The sequence below is a fragment of the Gadus macrocephalus genome, chromosome 21 (assembly GCF_031168955.1).
Source record: "Gadus macrocephalus chromosome 21, ASM3116895v1".
NCBI classification, from domain to species: Eukaryota; Metazoa; Chordata; class Actinopteri; order Gadiformes; family Gadidae; genus Gadus; species Gadus macrocephalus.
The window spans coordinates 9,936,424-9,954,665 of NC_082402.1; the positions used below are offsets into that span (position 1 = coordinate 9,936,424).

Consider the following 18,242-nt stretch of genomic DNA (forward strand, 5'->3'; position numbering starts at 1 on the left):
AGACTCTAACGGTGAGACCATACTGCTCAGCACGCACGTGTTAGTCACTGCTCACGAGCGCAGCACATTGGGAGTTAGTTATTTATTTTACATTTTACATTACACTCATTTTTGACTGTAAATGTATTCTAAAACACTCAAAGATTCTGCATTCAATTCACATATTCGTCAAAAGTGTTTAAAGTATATTTAAGGTATCAAAAACTATGTTTTATATATATATATATATATATATTTTTTAAATCGACGGATTAAATCGTAATCGTAATTTTTCTCTGAAAATAATCTGCATCGGCATCGGCACTCAAAAATCAATATCGGTCGGGCCCTAATACAGGCCACTGTTATTAAGGTAACAGCGACTAGCGAATGCTCTTTTTAAACAAAACTATAACAAAAAAGGTGCTGTACGTACGATTTAAGAGCTATTATTTGATATCAATTTGTTAAAAACAGCATAGTCATCCGTCAGCTGTGAGGGAATGAAAATACGTTTGGAGTTGCCTGCTCCTGCCTCTGTACGAGACCATTTACATGTTTTGACCACTCCTGTCCATTTCTGACCAATCAGGGCGACTCTTTCCTGATTGGTTCGGGGGATCCATCTTTCCTGCAAATCGCAGGTGTGCAAAATGCCACACTTCTCGATGGCAACGCAGAAACGCAGGGATGGAGGGGGCAGTAAGGGAGGGGGCAGAAAGGGAGGGAGGGGGCAGTAAGGGAGGGGGCAGTAAGGGAGGGAGGGGGCAGTAAGGGAGGGAGGGGGCAGTAAGGGAGGGGGCAGTAAGGGAGGGAGGGGGCAGTAAGGGAGGGAGGGGGCAGTAAGGGAGGGAGGGGGCAGTAAGGGAGGGGGCAGAAAGGGAGGGAGGGGGCAGTAAGGGAGGGGGCAGTAAGGGAGGGAGGGGGCAGTAAGGGAGGGGGCAGAAAGGGAGGGAGGGGGCAGTAAGGGAGGGGGCAGTAAGGGAGGGAGGGGGCAGTAAGGGAGGGAGGGGGCAGTAAGGGAGGGGGCAGAAAGGGAGGGAGGGGCAGAAAGGGAGGAGATGTTTGCCTTATTTAGTTTCAAACTCTTGCCCTCTTCTGCTCTCCCTCCCTCTCCCTCCCCCTCCCTCCCTCCCTCCAGCTCCTTCCTCCGACCCCCCAGCCCTCTTTAAACCCAGTCACCGTTCTTAAAGGGCCGGCGGCGCCCCGGGCCTCACCTGCATGAAGACGCTGCGTAGCGCGGCGGAGAGGGGCGCGCTTCTGGGGGGCGGGGCCTTGAAGACGCGCACGCCGGGCACGCTCAGCACCTCGTCCTCGCTGTCGTCGTCGTCCAGCTCCTCCGCGCCGCCGGCCCCGCCTCCGCCGAAGGCCAGCGAGCGCAGGCCGTTCACCGGCTTGGCGGTGATGTGGCCGTTGGCTCCGCCTCTGCCAGCGCCGTGGCGGGACGAGGAGGCGGGGTCGGACGAGGTGGGCGGGGGGTCCTGCTCCTCCATGAGCCACTCCATCTCGTCCTGGCCGCCCTGGTCGTCCATGTCCACCTGGGGGAGGGGGAGGGGGAGGGGGGGGGGGGGGGGGGGGGGTAGGAGGGGGGACGGTCAGCGTTTTAACTCTGCACTTGTCTGCATTGACTCTCTTATTGTGGATACACACTGAGATGACTTTACTCTTACTAATAAATGATTCTCCCTTTTGGATTTATACTACTGTCCTGTTCTATCTGCTGAGACGCCTGCAATTCCCTTCTGGGATTAATAAAGTACAATATTATTAAAGTACCATATAGTACCATAGATATCGATAGATCTTTTTTTTTTTTTTGTGTTGTGCAAATTGTTCAAATAGAATAACACTTTCAGCCGGGAGCACCAAGGGATAACATGTCTGGTTGGACTGATGATCCGTTCTTCACCCCCCTCAGGGACTCCTACCTTGGAGTATTTATAGGACACCTGGTTCCCTCTCCGGCAGCAGGCCGCCACCTTCTGGATCACCAGTGCCCTGGACAGCAGAAACAAACAGAAACCCATGAAAACAACGACACAAGGCGGGGGGCCGCGGGCGTGGCTGGGTGTGGCTGGCCCCTACCTCCTCTCCCTCTTGTAGAGCAGCAGGCCCAGCAGACAGGCCACCAGCACCACCAGCAGGACGCTGAGGACCGCCCCCATGGCCTGGCTCCGCCCCGAGAGGCCGAGCGCCGGGTCCACGTCCTGGGTGGTCGCCTCCGCCCGGTCGGCAGATCTGCACGCCGGCGGGAGGAGAAAAGGGGTTCAGACGGCGGCGGTGGGAACCACACACAGCAGGCGGCTTAACATCCCCGTCCCGGATTTGAAGCTCAAAACGTATTAAAACCTGTGTGTGAATGTAGCCAAGACGCATTAGTGAGCGGATCTGTTAAACCACAACAGTAGGTGGGCGGGGCCTCTGAACGCATCCAGCAGAAGTGTTTGTGCACCCGACTGATTGTTGTAAACGGGGAATGGGTTCACTTGGCAATTGTTAGTCCTTTGCACTTGGTTCTATGAACATCCTTATTGTACAGACAACGATATATTGTCTCACTTTCTTATGACAAATGTACTTATTAAGTAAGTCGCTTTGGATAAAAGCATCTGTTAAATGCCCTGAATGCAAATGTATCGCTTCCTCTTTACATCCGAGGGTTGGGAAATGGATGGTGCTAGCCGTCCATTAAGGCAGCAATAGGGACGGCTTTCTAACGAATCCATTTAGTCCCACGGGGGACGGGGACGGGGACGGGGGGGCAAATTGCCAATGACAGCAAGGTACTTCATCGTTACAAACATTAAAAGCGAAAAGGCGATTTCTATTCACTCACTGGGTGGGAACTGATTGAAATTCTATCATTGAATTCTATAATACAGCAAGAGCAAACGTGGAAGTGTCAGTGACCACGCGGCGCAGGGGAGCACAACGTTGGCGTCGGTGGGGGGGGGGGGGGGGGGGGGGGGCGCCTGCACCCACATGAGGTCGCAGACGGTGGTGGTGTGCCAGACGAAGAGGTACTGGCAGCTGTCCGTCTCCAGCATGAACTCGGGGATGCCCACGCCGGCCGTGGGGCTGCAGTGGAACATGATGGTGGACGAGGCCTTCTTGGTCTTCTCCCGGCCGCACACCGACTCCGAGGGCACCATCACGTCCAGGTTGGCCCCTGGGGGGAGCAGAGGGGTGAGTGGGGGATGGGGGTCACGGTCATACAGGGGTGCTTCGTTGTGGAGGAGGGATCTTTGCGTGACCATAGTCATGATCCACAGTGCACTTGTTCCTCTGTGACCTGCTGCTACACCCCCAGGGTCGTGTCATAGCGACCTACATATATTTGCATTAGCTTTCTGCTAAATCTTAAATTCGTTGAACTTTCATTTTATTACTTTGCCTTTATTTACTCTTACGTAAGTATTTTATTACTTCATTTTACTGTATGTGCACTTGATACAATACACTTTTAACTGCCTTTCTTTTTCTTTTATTTATCTATTTTATGACAATGTTTCTACGTGAAGCACTTTGAGTCTGCCTCCTGTATGAAAAGGGCTATATAAATAAAGTTGCCTTGCTCTGCCTTGCCTCACACAAAGCCTGCAGAGGGTTTTTCTTACTTACTTTTTCAACTTGGGCTACCTAAAGACAAGGCCTAGGCTGTGATCTACACCGTCTTTCCCCCGGACAGTTTAACCCTGAGAGAGTTCCCAACACATCGAACACGTCTTTATTTGCGTGTTGCATTGAGAAGGAATAACCTCGAGGGCACCGTACCTTTGATGAAGTACTTGGCCTCGCTGGACGAGCCGATCTTGCGGTGGTAGTTGCCGTTCAACTGCACCTGGCAGATGTTGGCGCCGTTGCAGCTGCTCAGAGAGCTGTTGGTGATGCCCGACAGCTGGATCTGGTAGACGTAGCTGTCACCGTTGGGCCGTTTGTCCCCCGACGCCTGGTGGGCACTGAGGGGACGGCCAGAGAGAGAGAGAGAGAGAGAGAGAGAGAGAGAGAGAGAGAGAGAGAGAGAGAGAGAGAGAGAGAGAGAGAGACAGAGAGAGAGAGAGAGAGAGAGAGACAGAGAGAGAGAGACAGAGAGAGACAGAGACAGAGAGACAGAGAGAGACAGAGAGAGAGAGACAGACAGAGAGAGACAGAGAGAGACAGAGACAGAGACAGAGACAGAGAGACAGAGACAGAGAGACAGAGACAGAGACAGAGACAGAGAGAGACAGACATGGGATGTTCAGAGTTTGTTGTAGTGCACAGCGGGTTTCGGCTTGGCATCTGCCAATCACCGCACAGTACTAAAATGACTAGGAAAACTTTATCCCCCAGGCCCACCGCTGTTAACAGAGAAGTTTATACTGTAAAATTCAGAGACGGATGAATGGACTGTTCCATGTGTCTGTGTTTGTGTATCTGTAGATGCATCTGTGCGTGTGCGTGTGTGTGGCTGTGTCTCAATTCAGGGGACGCATCCTTCGAAGGACGCGGTCTATGAAGGTGTGGCCTTCGTAGACCGTGAAGGCATTTTTAAATGAGACGGTCTGCCCTACGGAGCATATCAAGTTTGCGTAACAAGCCGTTGCCACCCTGTACCTTGCGTGATGACGCGCCGCTCCTGTCACCTAGCAACCCTGACAGCTGCGGTTCAAACCGGACGGCGGAGGAGAAATGGAGCAGTTTTATGTAACCCACTATTTAAGGGATGTCCACTTTCACTTTCACTTTCTATTTGCACGGAGCACCTGGAACGAAAAAATTTCCCCCCGGGGATCAATAAAGTTTTCTGATTCTGATTCTGATTCGGTTATATACTAATAATTATATAAAATATAACGTTAATTAGTTTAATGTTATATGGCTCGTGTTAATGAAATTGAACTTTGACAATAAAGTTACAAATTTAAAATAGTCCCAACTTTATTTTAATAGTTTTGTCATCGAATATGTAATTAGCTGCAACTGCAGCTTCCGCTCTCTCTGACGGCATTTCTGAAAGAAATCCAACGCGCAATGAATCTTGGGATACGTTGGGCCGTGAAGGATACATGTGGTGTATCCTTCAAATCCGGGAAAAGAAGGCTGCATTTGTCGGCCGCATTTGAAGGAGCCTTCGATATGGGACAGCCTTGACGCGTCGCAATGACGCAATCGCCCTTCGAATGCACCCTTCGAAGGATGCATCGCCTGAATTGAGACACAGCCTGTGTGTGTGTGTGTGTGTGTGTGTGTGTGTGTGTGTGTGTGTGTGTGTGTGTGTGTGTGTGTGTGTGTGTGTGTGTGTGTGTGTGTGTGTGTTACCTGAAGTAGAGCACCCCGAGGCTGAGCTTGGTGCCCGTGTCGGGGACCCTGATGGTCCCGTTGACCATCTCCACCTCCCGCTGCCTCACCACGCAGGCGGCCCGCGTCTCCCAGCCGATGGTGAACACGCACGCCGCCTCGTCGAAGCTGGGGAGGAACACACGGGGGGAAGGGGGACGTGAGACAGCGCACAGGCAAGCACTCTGTGGTTGGGTCGCGGTTAGGTAAATTGACCACTGGCACCTAAAATATGTATGTACTTTTAATAAAAATATATATAGATAGTTTGTGCGTAGATGCAGCCCACGTTGCATTGGGCACAAGTGTGTGTGTGTGTGTGTGTGTGTGCGACCCCTTGGACTGTGGATTAGCCTGACTGCGTTGGGTACGAGTAGAGGGGAAAATACGATGTGTTCCTAAACCTTTGATAGATTCACGTTCGACCACGTTTACAGTTTGCTAACCTGACGTAAATGAGTGCCTGGGCCAGGCCTGTGTGGGGCATTCATGACGCATGCGGGACGGTGCACGCTCGCTTAAAAATACAAAAGGCCAGTGCGTAGACGTTCCATCAAAATGTAACCGGGGGCCTTGACTGGGGTTCAGAGTTTCCTCAAACAAAAAGTTTTCTCACAGCTAATTGGCTATAAAAGCATGCTTTTATGTTTATTCATTTTAATTTATACATTTTACTATCACCGAGCACAGCTGTGTTTCATTTCCTACTCCTGTACGACTAGAAATAGTGGGGAGCCAAAATAAAACAATAAAAGTATAATACACACACACACACACACACACACACACACACACACACACACACACACACACACACACACACACACACACACACACACACACACACACACACACACACACACACACACACACGGCTGGCTACCTGACGAGGGTGGGGCGTCCCACGGTGGAGCCGCAGGTCAGCTGGATCACGGTCTGGGCCTCCTTGTCGTTGCCACACACGCGGTCTCCCATGGAGTAGTTGACCAGCGTCCGGTTGTCTGCACGCAGAGAAGGGTCGGTCGGGGGGGGGGGGGGGGCCACAGGACATAACATTCAGATTGATGAGCAAGATAGAACAAAAGTCTCTGGGATCCGAGAGGCAGGTTGTAGGTTGAACATTACTAGTCGTTTACTCTGTCCTGCTCCGTCTCCTTGTTGAGCCATATGTAATCTTCTCCACTTTTGCCAATAGCGCTTTGTAAAATACAAATTATTATTTACTCATCATTCATTACATTTTTTTTTATTTATTTAATCGATACTACAGTATAAAGGTATGTCGTTATGGAAGGAGCAATAAGATATTCCTTCACTCGTCCCAGGAGTCCATGAGGCACACTGAATAAAAAGCCCTTAAGACATGGATGTCTCGATCGGTTTGTTTCTTTCCCCCCAGCAGAGGGACTTTTATTTTGAAACATGGGCCCACCGGCGTGGCTCATCCTCTGGGTGTAGACCCGGCCCAGCGCCTGGGTGGCGCCGGCCGCCGTGTGGCGGCACACGGTGGCGCTGCTGGGGCAGCCCGTCAGCCCCCCGCGGACCGCCCGGCACAGGTTGATGTAGTACCTGTGGGGGGGAGAGGGGGGGGGGGGGGGAGAGGGACGTCCAGTAAGAAGGAGGGAGTCGCCGCGTGAAACCACCGACACAAGATGGACCTCATGACGGACGCTCATGCGGCACGATGACGGAGGAGCGTTCCTCGCGCCTGATTTCTAATTGATTTGGGACGCTTTGTGGTTGTAGGGTGAGAAGCCTCGGCAAGTTCAAAAACGTAGCATAAGATGTATAAAGGTCAGAGAGGCAGTGCTTACAGGCCGTAAAACAGAAAAATGGACATTTTAGCATTTTGATAGTGGGTGTGGTCTAGATCAAAAGTACCTAGCTTTCCGTTGAAAACAAACCAAAAGGTAAAGTGAAACAAACCCTGAAAACAAAAAACGCAAGCAAACTGTGGAAAAAGTCCCCAAAAGAAGGCCCCGCCCCCGGCGGCAGACTCACGCGTCCCCCTGGTGGCTGAACTTCCAGGGCTCGGTGAGCGAGGAGAGCGTGCGCAGGTCGTAGGTCTGGTGCTGGCTCACCAGCTTGCACTCCATCTTGCTGGGGGGGCAGACCTTGCTGGTGGCCCACCGGAAGCTGGCCGCGCAGCCCCCCGTCTCCGAGAGCAGCCGGGGGGAGCCCTGGCCCGCCCCCTGGTCACACGTCAGCAGGATGGAGGTCTGGCGCTTGCCTGACACTGGAGGGTACAGGGGGGGGGGGGGGGGGGGGTGATGAGTGAGGCCACGCATCTCGCTCATACCGTTAGAGTGCAGGGGTCGCCGTGGTAACCCTCCCTTGTGCTGGGATGCTATTACTAGGTCCCTTTGTCCTATGTACAAAGGGACTTACACTGACATCAGATTGTTTGTCAAGGAGCACCTAGGGTGTAATATTACAAAATATATATCATGCAATAATAATACTAAAAGAATATATAAAAATATAATAATATATTTGACCCAATAAATGTATTTATGGCATTTCTAGAACACTTTCAAAGTGACTCTCTCTCTCCCCCCAACACACACACACACACACACACACACACACACACACACACACACACACACACACACACACACACACACACACACACACACACACACACACACACACACACACACACACACACACCTTTCCCGCAGAACCCCCACTGCTTGTCCTGGTCGTAGTTGGCGGTGGTGGAGCACCACAGTCTGCCGTCCGAGCGCCCTTGCACCGTGCACTCCATGTACGACCTCTTCTGGAAGACGAACGGGAACGCGCACTGCTTCTCATCGAGCGTCACTGGGGCACACACACACACACACAACAACACTCAGTACTGTATGGATCATTTACAAACGATGGACAATACGCGTGAAGCATGTTCCTTTTAATAACCGTACCCGTCTCATCTACCAACAGTGTGTGTCTTTAAGGTTAATCACTAATCTGAGATTAAAACTCCCATTAACTCCATGTTGTTCTGGAGCAATGGAAAAAGCCTTTTGGACTAATGATAACATAATAATAATATCATTAATAACATCATCGTCCAAAAAAGTAATTGGCCGTCTCTTGATATCATAGATATAGATCTATAGATAATACATATAGATATGGATATAGAATGTACACATATGCCACTATTCATGACGACTCCACTAAAGTAGAGCCCATGAGCGGATGGATTCCCAGACCACCCATCCCTTCATCCCCAGTACGTGGAGCGGCGTGAACACCCACCCGCTGGGCAGGGGTCCCCCCCGCCGTACTGCATGAGCAGCGCCCCCTCCTGGTGCCGGTAGTCCAGGGTCATGGCCTGGCTGCGGCCGTAGGACACGGCGGCGGGGGGCACCGCCGGCCCCCCCCCCGGAGCTGGACACCTGGCACACCGCGCTGCCCTTGCAGGCGGGCTCTGCCACCGAGCCGCACACGTTGAGCCGGTACTCCCTGGAGACCCCCGGGCCGGCCGGGACCTGGGGGGGGGGGGGGGAGACGGGCCTCGCTACAGTCGTTGTATACGAACTTTGCAGTGCAAAATTGTTGTCGCATGGTTTTCTTTTGTGTGTTTCAATACAGATGTTGTAGTGGATGGATTCTTTATTGCTGATTGTATTGTGACTAATTATTAAAATGTGTATTATTCACAGCCCCTATTATATGGATTCATTGGTTGTTGGTGCATGCTGCGGTTATGACTAGGACTATGATGGATTAAGACCCATCTAATGTAAAATAATATTATTCAATTATATATAAACACTTTCATAGTTAGAAATATTGTATGTATCTTACGTAATTTTAAATAAAAACAAGGAATATATTTTATATATATCTGAATATAATATATGTTTTTTTTAAGATGAACTTCGAATGAACAGATTTGAACTGTATTGTATACATTTCATTATTTATGTTGGTTAGGGCCCCTCTGAGTTTACCTGGATCTCCCCCTTGAGGGGCGAGAGGTCGAAGGTGAAATGCATCTGAGAGTCTGTGAGCTGGCAGCCGCTGGTGTTCGTGGCGTCGGAGCAGATCACGGGCGTGGCCCACTCGAACAGGTACACACAGCCCTGCTGCTGCAGCATGCGGGGGGAGCCCTAGTGACAGAGGGGGGGGGGGGGTCAGTCGTCTGGTATCACCAGTCATTCATTTAAACTCACACACGGGAATCTTAATCATTTGTATTCTTGGACTTGTTTCTGTGTATTTTTATCCTAAACATATTGCACAGCATCGTTATGGTCAAGCAGCGATATGGATAAACTTGCCTTGCACATATATTCATATGCTCGTCTAAAGTATAGATATAAATATATGTACAGATTCAATATCAAATACATTTTAATATATAAGGGACTTGTTATCGAGCGGCTTCTGCATCCTCTTCTGCGTTCATGAGATGATAAAGCCTGTTGTGAGGTGACAGGCGTGCACTCTGCGGTCTGTTTGTTTCCAGGGAAGCTTTATTGGGTGGCACCCTTTGAATGAAACGCCAGCAGCAGCCCCGTTGCCGAGCGTCTGACCGGTGAACCCGTACCAGATCCAGGCCCCTCTGGCAGCTGAAGACAATGGTGGAGGTGTAGTTCAGGGAGGGGTCGGCGCTGCAGGGCGTGGAGCTATTGTAGGTGATTGACACCTCGTTGGTGGCGCTGTCAAAACGCGGGCCATCGGTTGTCCTCCCGATGTCCTGGACACAAGACGGTGAAGACACATCAAACGAAGAAGGTGGAAAGATGGATAAAAAATAAAGAGAACTAAACTGAGAAACAACTTGAGGAATAAAGTGAAAATACTGTTTAGCCTTCAATTGATTACTGAATTTAACAAGGTTTAATCAACCGATATAGCCTAGCCCTACATAGTGTAGTGATGTGACATCTGACTTTGGTTGCCATTGATTTATTGAATAAAGTTAATTTTATTTTTGCTGCAAAAACAGGAGCTCATTATACTGCTGCATATGAAACGCTGGGACCCTTCAGGCTTTCCGCACGTGGGAGTGTGCGTGTGTGTCCGTGCGTGCGTCCGTAACTCACCACAGGCGCTGCGTCGTCAGGGTCCATGCAGACGGTGGTCCCGGGGGGGCAGGCCACGCCAGGGATGGGGTTGAGGGGTTCGCAGATGTTGATGTAGAAGTCTGGGATACCGTCGTCCTCATTCTGGGTCAGCTCGTCATCTGGGGCCACGCATCACAAAGTGAGATGAAGTCAAATATGCTTCATAACAATAGGCTTATTCCAACTGTGGGTACAGAGTTATAATGTATGCAGAGGTGGTTCTCTCTCATTTTGGGATGAAGAAAAGTTAATGACGCTGTAGGGAAGATTCAAGAGTTGTAAAGATTGGGAGCAGAAAAGAGCAGAAGAGAGCAGGTTGTTAAAAACACCCCAAAACAACTCTGTCACGTCTCTGCTCCCTCCCTCGTGATGGTACATACCCGTGGCACTGTAATAGCCAGTGGCGTGGATCAGGGGGCTCAGGTCAATGAGGGTGGAGCCATTCAGGACGGAGCAGGTCACCTGGGGCGGACAATGAGTCAGAGAGAGAGACAGAGAGACAGAGAGAGAGACAGAGACAGAGACAGAGACAGAGACAGAGAGAGGGAGAGGGAGAGAGAGAGAGAGAGAGAGAGAGAGAGACAGATTGAAAGACAGACAGACAGACAGATAGTCAGGTACATAATACATAATGTACAGTATGTATACATCGTATTAGGACCCTCTACACGTGTGCAGGCCTTCATGAGCAAATATGTAACTACTCAGTACACACTCACAACACAGAGTCACGCTTGCACGCAAACACACACACACACACACACGCTTGCACGCAAAAACACACACACAAAAACACACACACACACACACACACACACACACACACAATCACATTTGCAGGCAAATACACAAACAAATAAAAATACAACCAAAAACACACAGAATTGAGTGTGTTTTTGGAATGTCTTCGTACAGGAATGTCTTCCTGTACGGTTAGGGTTAGGGTTACGTACCGGCTGCTCACAGACAAGGGGTGTGTGCATGGAGAAGAAGTGGGTGCAGGTGCTTGAATCAGAGTCCACGAGGACAGGCTGTGTGGAGGCCGAACCCGAGCCTGCAGACCTAGACGGGGGGAACACATCACTTCAGAACTGGCAGCTTAAAGTACACTGAGAATCCATACCCATTACATAGCTTACAAACCGTTATCATTTTGACTTGTATTTCGTTATTTCTTAGATTAATGGATTCCTTAGGGTTAGTGAGTGAGTGGTGAGTAAGGCAAACTCTGACTCATCTTAACACATACACACAGTATGCCGCAAGCTCCTTGAAATGCGTCATTTGAAATGATTGTCCCGATTCACCGAACGTAAATGAGGAATAACATAAAAAAAAATAAAAAAAATGTAATTTGAAAAGAAAACATACATTCATCATCATGACAATCATCATGAAAAGCAGATTGTGCCCAAAGGTCAATAAAAACAAATTGCAACTAGAGAGGGAGTGTGCAGACCTGCAGATGAAGCTGATGACGCTCTTGTGCTTGAGGGCCGGGTTGGCTTCGCAGGCGTCTCCGCCCTCGTAAGTAAGCTCCAGCACCTGGTCCACGTAGGACAGCTTCCTGCTGGTCTGGCCCCCGCTCACCGCAGTTCTGACGGTCTTGATGCACACACCTAACGCATAGTGAAGCAGATGTACACACACACACCTCGTCAATTCGCGTAACACATTCCACCCCCTGCTACGAGGACCACATCGAGATTTGCCTGCCATGTTCCTCCAAGGATCGTAGTAATTCCATACAAAGAAACACGTGTTTATTGATCCATGGTCGCCCACTCAGGTTAATTTGACAGAGCTGACGGCTGCAGTGAACGAGTGACGTCAGTTAGATTAGAGCGACTAACTACTTATTCCTTCCAAGGGGTGATGACCAACTACTACTAATTCCTTTATACAAACAAACAATCATTGCGTTAAAAAAAAGTTTGTGTTTCTGTTTTTCTACTCAAGTTTCTACAGCATCAGTCCTGTTTTACAGTACGTTTTAATTGCTGTTTTATAATACAAAGGGTACTAATGAGCTGTACAAAATGTTAAGTAGAATCGTCTGCTGCTATTCAAAAACTCACTCCACTACAAAAAAACATCCCAGTCTATGACGCACACATCACTGGATTCAGTGTTAAAGTGACGCAAATCCTCAGGCTGGGCATCACGCTTCTTTCTCAACGTGCCCGGGGTGGACGACGCTCAAAGTCTGTTCAACATCTCAGCAAAAAGCACTGACGCATTTGCAGATCCCTGCCAAAGCCCTCCCTCTGGTTCTTAAAGTGGAGTGACGTAAGGTACGGTCAACCGAAACGGACATCATCTTCAAAGATCGGCAACCATTAACAGAATGCTCAATAGGGTGGATTCTTTTTTTCCCTTCGTCACGAAAGTGCATTATTCATGATCTGACTTCATGAGCCTTTAACGACTGCAGATCAGCGGCTGTTCCATTAACAACGTACAGAATATGTTCCAGTCCCGATGCCTACGCCGCCATACTGGAAATGTATCATTAAAACTTGATCCAAATTACTGTTTAAATTGTTGTTTGTCCGTTTTCTTTCTGTTTATTCATTTGATTAAATCCTTAAAGATGTATTAATAAACTATTCTTCAATTAAAGTTTTCACTTATATTTCTTTGTGGCAATAAATAATAAGAAGACAACAACATTCAACAACTACAATGTTACAAGGCTCCTACTGTGCAAGGGCGTCCCGTTGCATGTCGCGTCATGGATCAACAGAAAGAGGGGAGAGTGGTCTACATGGCAACAGTGTTGCCTTGGGGCGACCAGTCGACTGGCGGCGGGCCGGCGGCGATGAACTGGGTACCTGTGCCCTCGCTGCACCCGGAGTTGGGCAGCTCTCCGCAGATGTTCAGGCGGATCATCTTCTGGTGGTCGGCGTGGTCGTAAATGATGTAGCCCCCCTCCACGGACAGAGGGTTAAGGTCAAACTGATGCCCTTGGATGGTGGGGTGGGGGGGAAACTTTGGTTAATATTTTGATTGTTGGGGCAGTGTAACATAGGCTGTGTATGCGCACTCTACGATACACATATTCAGACGTTCTGTGGCCGAGAGGTCACTCAATGGCGCTACGTCTGCAAAGATGTCCTCTTTCCTAACCCCTTGATGAAACCGTTAAGACATGAAAGGCTCAACAACGGAAGTCAGGTGGCATTTTTAAGGCCAAAAGGCTAACCTCTTTCTTGAGACGACTGGAGGTAAGGGCGGGACATAGCTTTACAATTTGAATCAGTCCACAAACTAAGCTAGCTTTCAACCACTGAGCAAGGACTTACAGTTGACCAAAGAAAGATGTACACTCAAATAATTTTGTATTTTATATCGTGATATTGAAGTAATTCAACTAAAGGCCACATTTGATTTTCAAAACATACATTTTGTGAGAACTCTAACATGTTTATCTGAAGTGGTACATTCTATTAATTGTAATGCAGTGACATCATTTCATAGCCAGTCTACAGACGAAATTCAGAGAATTGAGCAAATCCGTGTACATGCACACGTGCGTGGGTGCGTGTGTGTGCGGGTCTAACCTGTAGCGGGGTTGGCGACCCTACAGGCGCCGTGCATGCTGCTGTTGAGAGGGCAGGCGGCCACGGTGAACCACATGAAGGTGTACACACAGTCCTCGATCGCCGTGACGAGGATGGGCCGGGAGTCCTGGGCGAGGGACAGAGAGCGAGCGCGAGTGAGTGAGTGAGTGAGTGAGTGAGTGAGTGAGTGAGTGAGTGAGTGAGTGAGTGAGTGAGTGAGTGAGAGATCAGCATTGATCAAGGGTAAGCCATGTAATGCACAATGTTATAGTTTGATGCAAAACACACCAACATTGGTTGATCATCATCTCTGATTCTAAACAGAATTGAAGGGTTAGTGTATTTTATCATCATTCAAGTCCAAGTATAAATATTGGAGGGAGGGGGATTTGCCGCTCCTCTTGAAGCCGGGCCCGTTGATTGGCTGAGGCTGAGCGACGCCACGGTCCACCCTGAGAGCTGGTCTGACGGGCGGGGGGGGGGGGGGGGGGGGGGTCACGTACCACCTTGTCCTTGTCGCACTGGAAGCGGATGACGGCGCTCTTCCTGCGGAGGCCGTCAAGGCAGAGCGCTCCACCGGTGTACTTCAGCTGCAGCACGCCGCGCTCGAAGCTGGGCCCCGCGTTGGCCTCCCCCAGGCCCACGTACTGGTCCCCCTGCTTGAGGCAGGCGGCCGCGCCCGACGGACACTTCCACGAGCCTATAGCAGATGATGTTGGAAAGGTGGCGGGGGCCGATGATTAAGAGTTTTTTTTTTTGCACTGGTTTTCATAAAGATAAACCAGGATATTCTTGAAAGCATCTAACACAGGCAGTGAGACATTTACACAGCCTGGAACGTTTGAATGCTTGGTTTATTATTTCTATATTCAAGAAAGAAAAAATAAAACAAGATCCGTGTTTCAATTGTACATAATTTTCAACAAACCAACAATGGATTTATCGGGGAAATCGAATAAACCGGCCATGCCATTATCATGAATCCCTCAATTTCCTAATTCGTTGTCATTGAATTGAATGATCAATAGTTCAAGGATCCACACCTCTTGAAAAACAATGACCAATTCATGACATTAGAGATGCAGGGTACAGGGATGGCAGACGGATCTATCGAAGCACACGGCCGAACCCGGGCCCCCAATCTAACTCACCCCCCTGCGGCACCAGGGACCGGCACATGTTGATGTAGAAGCGCTGCTGCGTGGTGGAGGAGCCCGGGGTGGTGCTCTCCCCCACCCAGTTGGTGTTATCCAGGGCCAGGGAGGACAGGTCGTAGGAGCGGCCCTTGCCGTCGCTGGGGGGGGGGGGAGGGGGTTGGATCACATGCTTAGGCCATACAGTTGAAGCAACACGCATAGACCACCACAACCATCCTAGAATGACCATACTAGTGTGTGTGTGTGTGTGTGTGTGTGTGTGTGTGTGTGTGTGTGTGTGTGTGTGTGTGTGTCTTACTTGTAGGAGCAGGATATTTTCTTCACAGGGACACAGGCCAGAGCTGTTTCCCAGTTAAACATGTAGGTGCACTCCGGGGTCTCCTTGATGAACTCTGGCGCCCCCTACAGTCGGCAAGACAAGCGGCAGGCAATATTACACGACAATCCTGCCCTAGTTTTACATTGTGAGTGAGATTGCATGTGTGTGTGTGTGTGATTGTGTGTGTGAGTGATTGTGTGTGTGAGTGATTGTGTGTGTGAGTCAGAGTGTGTGAGTGTGTGTGTGTGTGTGTGTGTGTGTGTGTGTGTGTGTGTGTGTGTGTGTGTGTGTGTGTGTGTGTGTGTGTGTGTGTGTGGGAGAGAGAGACTGTGAGTAAGTGAGAGAGTCTGAGTAAGTGAGAGAGTCTGAGTAAGTGAGAGAGTCTGAGTGTGTGTGAGTCAGAGCGTGTGTGAGTCAGAGCGTGTGTGAGTCAGAGCGTGTGAGAGTCAGTGTGCGTCACTCACTGGATGCTGGTCGGGGTGGCAGGAGAAGTACACCTCAGTGGACCGGTTGTAAATCTTGTGGCAGGTCTCGCCCATGGTGTAGTTCAGGATGAGCTGGTCCCCCACGTAGCTCAGAGTCCGAGACGCCATCCCTAGGATCAGGAAAAAACCACATCCTCACTGCTCAGACACTGCAGCGTCGTGTGGGGGCTCCCAACCAGCAACCCTGGAGCGAAGGACCAACATTAACTGCTCAACTAAACGACGCCAGACATTTGGGTCGGCGCTCATAGTGTTCTTAAGGTATTGGCACCAGAAGATACTGGGTTTGATCCCCATGTGGTCAAAAACGAGAAACAGATTCGATCACAACCGATCCTACCTCAAACAGAGCGCCGGTAAGAAAGGCCAACGAAGACTGAATGAGCGGATGAGATGAATCACTGGCGAAAGAGTATGAAGGAGTCTGTCTGTCTGTCTGTCTGTCTGTCTGTCTGTCTGTCGCTCACCTGCTATCTTTTGGACGGCCCCCTTCACCTGGCAGGAGGCCACGCGGTCGTTGCCCGTGTCCTTGTGGGTGCAGATGCCCCGTTGCAGCCCCCCGCACACAGACAGGTGGTAGGTGTATTCCCCACTCTGCACCGGGTAGTCCCTCCCCTCCAGGGCGCTCAGGTTGAACAGGTGCCCGCTGCGGGGCTCCAGCACCTGGCAGTCATCGCCTGCATGGGGAGGGCAGGAGGTCAATCCATTCACTTGTATTTATAGGGGGGCAGGAGGGCAATCCATTCTACCCCCCCAGGGGGGGGGGGGGGGGGGGAGAAAAAAAACTCCCTTAATTAGCAAGGAAGAGATCTTGAGACGGAACGTTGAGAGTTGGGGATCCCTCCTTCCACGGGTGGTCAGGAGTGCAATGGGTGCCATAGTTGACATACTTACAGGCAAAACATTTTCAATCATTTAGTTAATAAAAGTAAGTAGAACTAATGTCTATGGTTTACTGGCCGGTTAACCGTAAGCGGTTGCAGTAGCGTCACACGGGTCATTCATCCGTCATGCGGTGTGATTCGTTGACCTTGCTTGTGTCCTAGGTTGTCATTGAGACACCGCCCCCCACCGCTGTCGCCAGGTGTACGGTTGGCCCACCCACCTTGAGACTTCCTGATGGGGCAGGCTTCAGACGTTCTCCAGACGAACACGTACTCGCAGCCGTCCTGGCGGTCAAAGATCGCGGAGCCCTGCAGACACACACACACACACACACACGTTTAAAGAAAGAAACAAAAGATTTATTGTTTAGCAACATGCTTAATAAGTACAGACCTCCAGCAATGTAATTCATTACAATATAGCGGCCAACATTGGATCAGTTGGATGCTTTTGTTTACCTGGGGCCAGTGTTTCAAAAGAGCTCCAACTACGTGACAAAATCAACCCACAGTGACGGCAGCAAACGCAACGACGGTGTCGTTCGCCGCATCACCTGGCACTGCTTTGAGCCAATGGGAACTGTGCTTGTGATCTCAGCGATGCGGCTCTCACACCCTGCTTCATTCAACCCTTTCTTCTCCACCGGACCGTTACCTTCCCGGAACATGTGATGCAGAATAAACCCCCACAACCCATAATAACGTCGGGGGCACAGGGGGGGGGGGGACGACTCACGGGATTGTCGTCACACTGGAAGATGAGGCGTGTGGAGTAGCGGCCCCCGTCGCCACAGGGGTCCCCGTTGTGGTACACGATGGTGACGGAGCCGTCCTCCGCCAACCGCGGGCTGGACTGCACGTAGCCCAGGTTCACCATGAGCCCGTTGAGGCGGGCGCAGGCTCCCAGGGGCCCTGAAGGGAGAGGGGCCCCCGGGTTACACTCCTAGGAGGTCTGTCTCCACATAGATTTATACACACATGGTGGGGGCCAGAATGTGTGAGTGAGTATGTCTGCCTGAGAGTTAGAGAAAGAGGGTGAAAGAGTGTGAGAGAGAGAGTGAGAGAGTGAGAGAGTGAGAGAGTGAGTGAGTGAGTGAGTGAGTGAGTGAGTGAGTGAGTAAGAGTATGAGAGAGTGAGTGAGTGAGTGAGTGAGTGAGTAAGAGTATGAGAGAGTGAGTGAGTGAGTGAGTGAGTGAGTGAGTGAGATAGTGAGAGAGTGAGTGAGTGAGTGAGTGAGTGAGTGAGTGAGTGAGTGAGTGAGTGAGTGAGAATGTGAGAAAGAGTATGAGAGAGTGAGTGAGTGAGTGAGTGAGTGAGTGAGTGAGTGAGTGAGTGAGTGAGTGAGTGAGTGAGTGAGAATGTGAGTGAGTGAGTGAGTGAGTGAGTGAGTGAATGAGTGAGTGAGTGAGTGAGTGAGTGAGAAAGAGTATGAGAGAGTGAGTGAGTGAGTG

The 18,242-nt window shown here is 50.2% G+C and overlaps 1 protein-coding gene across 1 annotated transcript in view; it reads right to left on the reverse strand.

Moving 5' to 3' along the window:
* The window catches only part of igf2r (insulin-like growth factor 2 receptor), a 47,500-nt gene that overhangs the window by 4,827 nt on the left and 24,431 nt on the right, over positions 1–18,242 (reverse strand). The window contains 27 exon segments of the mRNA XM_060041063.1: positions 1,197–1,517; positions 1,908–1,977; positions 2,065–2,217; positions 2,962–3,148; positions 3,754–3,938; positions 5,281–5,427; positions 6,182–6,299; positions 6,731–6,867; positions 7,300–7,534; positions 7,972–8,124; positions 8,566–8,686; positions 8,688–8,798; positions 9,264–9,422; positions 9,863–10,012; positions 10,362–10,501; positions 10,763–10,844; positions 11,336–11,444; positions 11,842–12,001; positions 13,217–13,348; positions 13,946–14,072; positions 14,449–14,645; positions 15,097–15,239; positions 15,401–15,504; positions 15,886–16,016; positions 16,374–16,583; positions 17,012–17,099; positions 17,527–17,702. Coding sequence (XP_059897046.1) covers positions 1,197–1,517; positions 1,908–1,977; positions 2,065–2,217; positions 2,962–3,148; positions 3,754–3,938; positions 5,281–5,427; positions 6,182–6,299; positions 6,731–6,867; positions 7,300–7,534; positions 7,972–8,124; positions 8,566–8,686; positions 8,688–8,798; positions 9,264–9,422; positions 9,863–10,012; positions 10,362–10,501; positions 10,763–10,844; positions 11,336–11,444; positions 11,842–12,001; positions 13,217–13,348; positions 13,946–14,072; positions 14,449–14,645; positions 15,097–15,239; positions 15,401–15,504; positions 15,886–16,016; positions 16,374–16,583; positions 17,012–17,099; positions 17,527–17,702 — 4,046 coding nt within the window.